This window comes from Myotis davidii, unplaced genomic scaffold, assembly GCF_000327345.1.
Source record: "Myotis davidii unplaced genomic scaffold, ASM32734v1 scaffold452, whole genome shotgun sequence".
NCBI classification, from domain to species: Eukaryota; Metazoa; Chordata; class Mammalia; order Chiroptera; family Vespertilionidae; genus Myotis; species Myotis davidii.
This window is the reverse complement of record NW_006284245.1, coordinates 1,036,695-1,043,357: the sequence shown is the minus strand read 5'-3', so window position 1 is coordinate 1,043,357 and position 6,663 is coordinate 1,036,695. Positions and strand designations below refer to the sequence as shown.

General features: G+C 39.1%; 1 protein-coding gene across 3 annotated transcripts in view; it reads right to left on the bottom strand.

Moving 5' to 3' along the window:
• PKIA (protein kinase (cAMP-dependent, catalytic) inhibitor alpha) overlaps positions 1–6,663 on the bottom strand; it is a 32,817-nt gene that overhangs the window by 5,458 nt on the left and 20,696 nt on the right. For 2 of the 3 annotated variants that reach the window (XM_006754292.2, XM_015568711.1), the window contains exons 2-3: positions 4,832–5,009; positions 1–3,170 (exon numbers count right to left, since the gene is read on the bottom strand). The exon at positions 1–3,170 is cut by the window's left edge and continues 3,541 nt beyond it. In XM_006754292.2, the coding sequence (XP_006754355.1) occupies positions 3,091–3,170; positions 4,832–4,982 (231 nt within the window). In that variant the 5' untranslated portion in view covers positions 4,983–5,009 and the 3' untranslated portion in view covers positions 1–3,090. The remainder of the gene's footprint in view (positions 3,171–4,831; positions 5,010–6,663) is intronic. The other variant, XR_001515112.1, reaches the window with a different exon arrangement.

Below are 6,663 nucleotides of genomic sequence, written 5' to 3'. Positions count from 1 at the left end.
TCCTGCTCTAAAACGATGCATTTCCACTGGGTCTGAGGAAGACTCGAGGGTAGGGCACTGCCATGTGCAGCTCTTGGGGTATTGTCCCCAAATCGAAGGGTACCTGTTATCTATTGGTAAAATATGTCAATGAATTATGATAACTACATGTTGGCATAGGAGGCTCACAATCGATAAAAGTTGAATTTAGTAAGTTCACACTTGTTGCAAATGAATCGAAAAACTGAAATTGTCATATTTCTAGGTAAACCAAATGGGTAGCATGGGACATAAAAAAATATGTGACCCGTGCTAAATTTATAGACCAAATGCCAGAAAAATAACTTGTGGGAAGTATAACACACACAAAAATAAATGCTAATTGAATTTCTTTCTTTAAAAAGTACACTTTCCATGATTTAGACACATCTCTGTCATTACATAGGTCACCTTGAGGAAAACAATTCCCCTTCCTGGAACTCGGTTTCTTTTTCTAACATGTGGAGGTCAACTCGCCCATCTCTAAACGTTCCTGCCTGGCTTTGTTTTATGACTGTGCAGGAGAAAGCTCCTTCTAGACAGACAAAGATAGGTGCAGATCTTAATCTCATCATTTATAGCCTCTTAAGCTTTGAAAAGTTATATCTCATTCCCCCTTATTTTGCTAATCTGTGAAATGGGATAATACTACCTCTTAAATTGAATTGTTTGAGGATTAAATGGGAGAATATGTGCTGGGAAGCATGTTGGTTAGTTAATGGGCATTCACTGTGTATTATCAACCAGTGCCTTTGTTTTCTACCCTTTCCTTCTCTCCTTAAAAATGCAGTTCCTTGTATATTATTGACTTGCACATCAAAGATATTATAATAAAATCTGGAAGATACTGTGAACTTTTGCTGAGTAACATCAGTAAAGGAGATGTATTGGAAAGTGGATTTTTATCTTTCATCTTGGGAATGCCTCTGGGTTTGAATACAGCAGACAAAGTGGCAGTAAGAGGTCAAAATAATTCAAAAGCTCCATATGACTTCACGGTTTAGCACTATTATATATTCAAAGACAGGCAGGACACCACATGCATTAATCATAGTTTATCACATAGGGATATCAACCCTCCATAAATACTCAGCACTAGTCCTACACTTTACAAAATCACACAAAATCAGTGTGGAATCCCACAACTTGAGGGGTGAAGAGAACCTAACCTAGAGTCACAAGAAAACTAGGAGGATAGTAAATGAGGATATTGAAAAGGGGGTTTATGGGTTGGGTGTTTTAAATGGACTACCAATGACTGTCTAAAATAGCCTCTTTCCCACTTAGGTCCATTCACAGGTAGATCTGTTTGAATTTTAAGAGGACATTTTGGACCCTAATGGTTTAGATAGAAGAAAGTCCTCTGGAAGCTCATTGTTCTTCTATTTTCTGAGTGATTCACACTATTAACATCTTTTCTAGGAATCTATGATTGAGGACCAAACAATACCCATGCCTTTATCCCTCTCCTTTGAAAAGTACTGTTGGGGGGTGGGGGTGGGGGGTTTGGTAAGGACAGGCTTAACCTTTCATCCTGCTTGCAAACACAAAGGAAGGCTGAGTTCCTGGTATATCCATAGAGTTACCTGTTGAAATGCTGTTTAGCCCTCTTCATAGGGGACTGTACTGAGACCTCGAGGACAGTTAAGTGGGCTCTTTATCATAAAAGGCCTCCCTGTTGTCCAGTAACTCATGAGCCAATGGCATATTACTGGGTCCTTATTTATTACTACTGACAAATGACTTCCTAATACTGACCCGAGGGATTACACTGCTCACAGAAACTTTCTAAATAAGAACCATGATGTCAAAACATAGCTGAGGCCATCAACAGTATTAATGAGGATTTTGTTAGCTTCTAATGGTGATAATGACGATTATGTCAGAATGCAATTCACACTAGTTATTAGTAAAAGTTTAGAAACATTAAAAAGTGCATAATAACATCTGGATCTGATAGGGCTGAGAGAAGACAAGAAAAACACAACACGGGGGCTTTACTTTTGTGATTGGTGTCCGCGTAATTGCAAGATCATTTTCTCCATCTTTCTCATCTCCCTGGAGATAAGCTGTCTTCAATATTTGAACAGTAGCATACAGCATTGTGAGAAATTTGATTCCATAAGAATAAAACATTTCCAGTTGTTAGTATTATCCTGGCTTCTCTTTCCCACCTTCCTCATTCTCCAAAATCCTCATAATTATAAATAAAAGTATTAGTTGGGGAAAGTTCTGCACTTGGGAATAAAACAAAATTTGCAGATTGAATTCTGGTCTGTGCAGACACCAAACAAATTGAATTCAGGTAATATTCACATTAATGGATATTTCCAAATTCTGGCCTCATAAAAGCAAAGGCGTCCTGATAAATCTGTTAGTCTTTGTCGATTCCTCAGCCATGAATCAAGGGGAAAGACTAATTTTAAAAAGGAAGTGTGCTCTATCCTGTATACACCACCACACTATGGAGAAGAAAAGAAGGCAGCCCTTATAAAAATGAGTGGTATAAAAATTCACAGTAACATACATTGTTTTTGTTTTTCATGAGCAATCAAAGAAGGGGGCAGTGCCGAGCATCTATATTATACAATACAAAACAGTGTAAGTCACACAGCAGGAACACACGGACACAAGATGCTAAAAACAGTGCTTTCTGGGTAGTTCTCTTACTGGGTGAATATTTGGGCCAGAGACACTTAAACTCTGGGATCAACCAACCCTTTGCAATTAGACACAATTAAATCCTCTGACACTGTGAGGGGCCAGATGCTACGGGGAGAATCATCATGTAGGTTGCTGCTACCGTCTACAAGCATTTCGTCATGTGGTCAAGTGCACGGACCCGTACAAGGTGACATCCAGACACAAGCCACGTGACTTCAGCCATTGCTAAGGACAGAGGTGGAGAAAGATCTGCCTGCGGCCAGAGCCTCTGCCCCCATGTCTAACGTTCCTGCTGGGCGGCACAGCCATTTCATTTCTCCCCTTGTCCCCCGTGGACACAAATGCATTCCAGCCAGGCCCGGAGACGTGAGACATCCTCAGGCCACGGAAGATCAACGTGGGGTGTTGTTAGCTTTGGGGTTTGGCTGCTTCCCCCTCAGCTTCCCCACTCTGTTCTGTCGAACTCCGCTGCGCATCCTTTTCACCTTCTGTAAGAGACAACGGAACACAGGATGAAGGCAAAATAAAAGCCACCGTTGGTATTTACCCGCTCTCGGCCTAGGCATATCACACAGGGAATTTCAGAAATATTCCTGAAGTCTGAACTAAACATAGGAAAAGTGTGTTTTCTTGGTAATTAATTATCCATCAAGAAAATAGCTTAAGTGGGCTGGCTAATTCTGGATCTGTGACCTTGGTACAGCCTGGCTCAGAAATAAAACAATAACTGCATTTTCACAGTGGTTAGTGATCTCGTGCGCCTTTGGTAAGTAACTAGGAAATCTCACACCCAGGTCCTGGCGCTCATTTTTAGAAGGCTTATGGGGGCCAGAAATCACAAGTTCTTTAGGCCCAAATCAGAAGTGGGGAGCAAGCTTCCCTTTTTATTCCTGACTTTCTTAATTTAAGACTTTTTTATGCATTTTACATCATTTGTAGCACTTGATGATAACCCCAGCTGATTTCTCAGAGGTTTCATTACTTTACATTAAAAGCAACTGGGGCAGATGGGAGGACATTATGCCGGCTGGCCAGTTTCTATGGCTCGACCTGACCTTGGAGAACACGCACAGAACTCCAATAAAACCACCCTCCTCATTGTACCCTCTGCAGCAAGTCCAGCTAGAGATGCTGCAAACTCTGAAATTAAACTATGCTTTCTCTCCATATAGGTCACTTCACCTGAGGGCAAGCTGTAGGCAATCTTCAAAGATACGTATATTTGCTTGTGGTAGTTCATTACTAAGCAACCAATAGGACTTCGTGGAGAAAATATTTGGGGATGTTGCAATCATGTAAATTATAACACTGTTTGCTAAGAGTTTGCTATCATAATTCAGGTTAGAGGTAAGCGGGCTGGTCCATTCTTTAGGTGGAAATGTTGAAAAGTGAATTATCCTGGAGTCTTAATAAGTGCACACAAAACATCTCACCATATACCACACTTCAGGGAAATTAAAAGTAGTTCTTTTATGTTAAAAAGTAATTCCGTTCTAAAGGGGTCCCAAGAACATTATACAGCATTCTCATACACTACTTTCATCATGAAGCAATGACTAAACGCCCAAGATGTGCAGATGTCCTGGAACTAAGATGTGTAGATGAGCGTGCAACAGGACCTTGATAAAAAGGAGAAGTTCTTGGTAACCAAAGGAATTAAGTCGGATTGGGGCAGGTGCAAGGGAGTAAAATATTTAAAGATGAAACTTGCTGCATAAATACAAGATGAAGAATTTGACCCCCATGGTGTTTGGGACTTCCTAGTTGGCTTTTCTAGAGTTTCTGGGGACAATTCTCTGGGTTTAGCACAATGCTATCAATGGCTAAATAGGTGATTGTTAACAAGTTAAGGTAAACATGGGATAACACTCTTGTTGAGTATAAACTAAAAGAAGCTGAAATACTCAAGAATTACAATTCTTAGCTAGTGATATTTTGTTTGCCAGTATATAGTTGTTATTATTGTAGAGCATTTGAGTGAGAAGTCATTGAAAATGGAGTGGGAATAAGAGATCAGTCCCTGACTTTTATCCTGCGTTAGACTGTTTATAACTCTATAGATTACTTTTGAAGATGGATTGTCATGCCTTAATCTGACTTGGTGAAATGCTGACATTCTATGTTCATAGAGAGATGCGTATCAACTCACCTGCCTTGTTAATATCAAGTCCTGCTAATTTCAAGGCTAATTCATTGCTGTTACCACTTGCAGAGGAAACCAGGATATCATGTATTGCATTTCTTCTACCTGTTCTTCCCGAAGCAATAAAATCTGCATATGTAGTTTCCACATCAGTCATTGCTAACAAATATCCACATAGCAGGAACTAAAAAACAAAAACAAAATCACACACACATAAATTAGCAGGTAATATAATGTTGCAAGACACTTGGTAAATTATGGCCCTATAATATGAATGTGAAATAACTGTTTTTGCTTACATGGCCACAAAGCAAACAATGCTTTGCTTCTGGATCAAGGGTCAGGGAATGTTTTTGCAAAGGGCCTGGTAGTAAATACTTTAGGCTTTCAGGGACAAATGGTCTCTGTCCCAGCTACTCAACTCTGTGGTTGTGCAAAAGCAGTCGAAGATAAAATGTCAAACAAATATAATAAACAAACTGTATTTACAAAAATAAGCATAGGGCCAGAATTGGTTTGCAAGCCATAGACAGTGGCCACTTGGTTTAGATCATAAAATTCTTCTCTAATGCCATTTTAGTCAGCCTTCAACTCCAGAGTAGAGAACTTGAGGTCAGTTGTATACCAAGGCGAGGGGGCTGGGGAGAGATGGAAGTGTTCCATCCTAGAGGTAGTAAGTAAGCTAGTGCCTCGTCTGCAGAAAGTCTAAGAACAATAATAAAACTGAGCAAAATTCAGTTTTCTTTTATCATCAGCATGAACCAGCAATTCTAAACAATGTCAGGAATCAAATACTGCCCCCAGTGAGGGAAGACAGTTCCCATGTGGCCCCTTGGGAAGCCATTGCTTGAGAGGAATAACAATTCCTTGACTGTGAATCTTTGAAATAAAATTTCAGCTTTACAGAGGAGGAAATAAAAAGTTGGAAAGGCAATACTCATATCTGACAAATAGACTTCAAAGTGAAAGCCATAGTAAGAGATCATGAAGGATACTTCACAATAGTAAAAGGATCGACACAACAAGATAATATAACCCTGGTAAACTATATGCACCCAATACAGGAGTATCCAAATATATTCAAAAATTTCTGGAGGATTTGAAGGGAGAGATTGACAGCAATACAATAATAGTAGGGGACTTTAATACTCCACTGAAATCACTGGATACATCTAGACAAAAAATAAACAAGGAACCAGTGATCCTAAATGAAACACTAGATCAGGTGGAATTAATCAACATTTTCAGAACATTTTACCCTAAAGCTACAGAATATACATTCTTCTCAAGTGTACATGGGATATTTTGAAAGATATTCTACATGTTAGGACATAAAACAAGTTTCTACAAGTTCAAGAAGATTGAAATCATATCAAGCATCCTCTCTGATCATAATGGCATGAAGTTAAAAACACTCAGGAACATTCACACATGGAGGCTAAAGCATGTTATTAGACAATGAATGGATTACCACAGAGATCAAGAAAGAAATAAAAAACATCCTGGAAACAAATAAAAATTAACACACAACAACCCAAAATCTACTGGATACAGTGAAAGCAGTTCTGAGAGGGAAGTTCATAGCATCACAGGCCTACCTCCAAAAAACAAGAAAAACTTTTAATAAGCTACCTAACCCTACAACTTTATGAACTACAAAAAGAACAAAACCCAGAGTTGGTTCATCAAACAAGATTGATGAACCTCTAGGCAGACTCATCAACAACCAAAGACAGAGGGCCCAAATAAACAAAATCAGAAATAACACAGGTGAAGTAACAACTGACCTCACAGAAATGCAAAGGATTATAAAAGAAAAAATATTATGAATGACTATA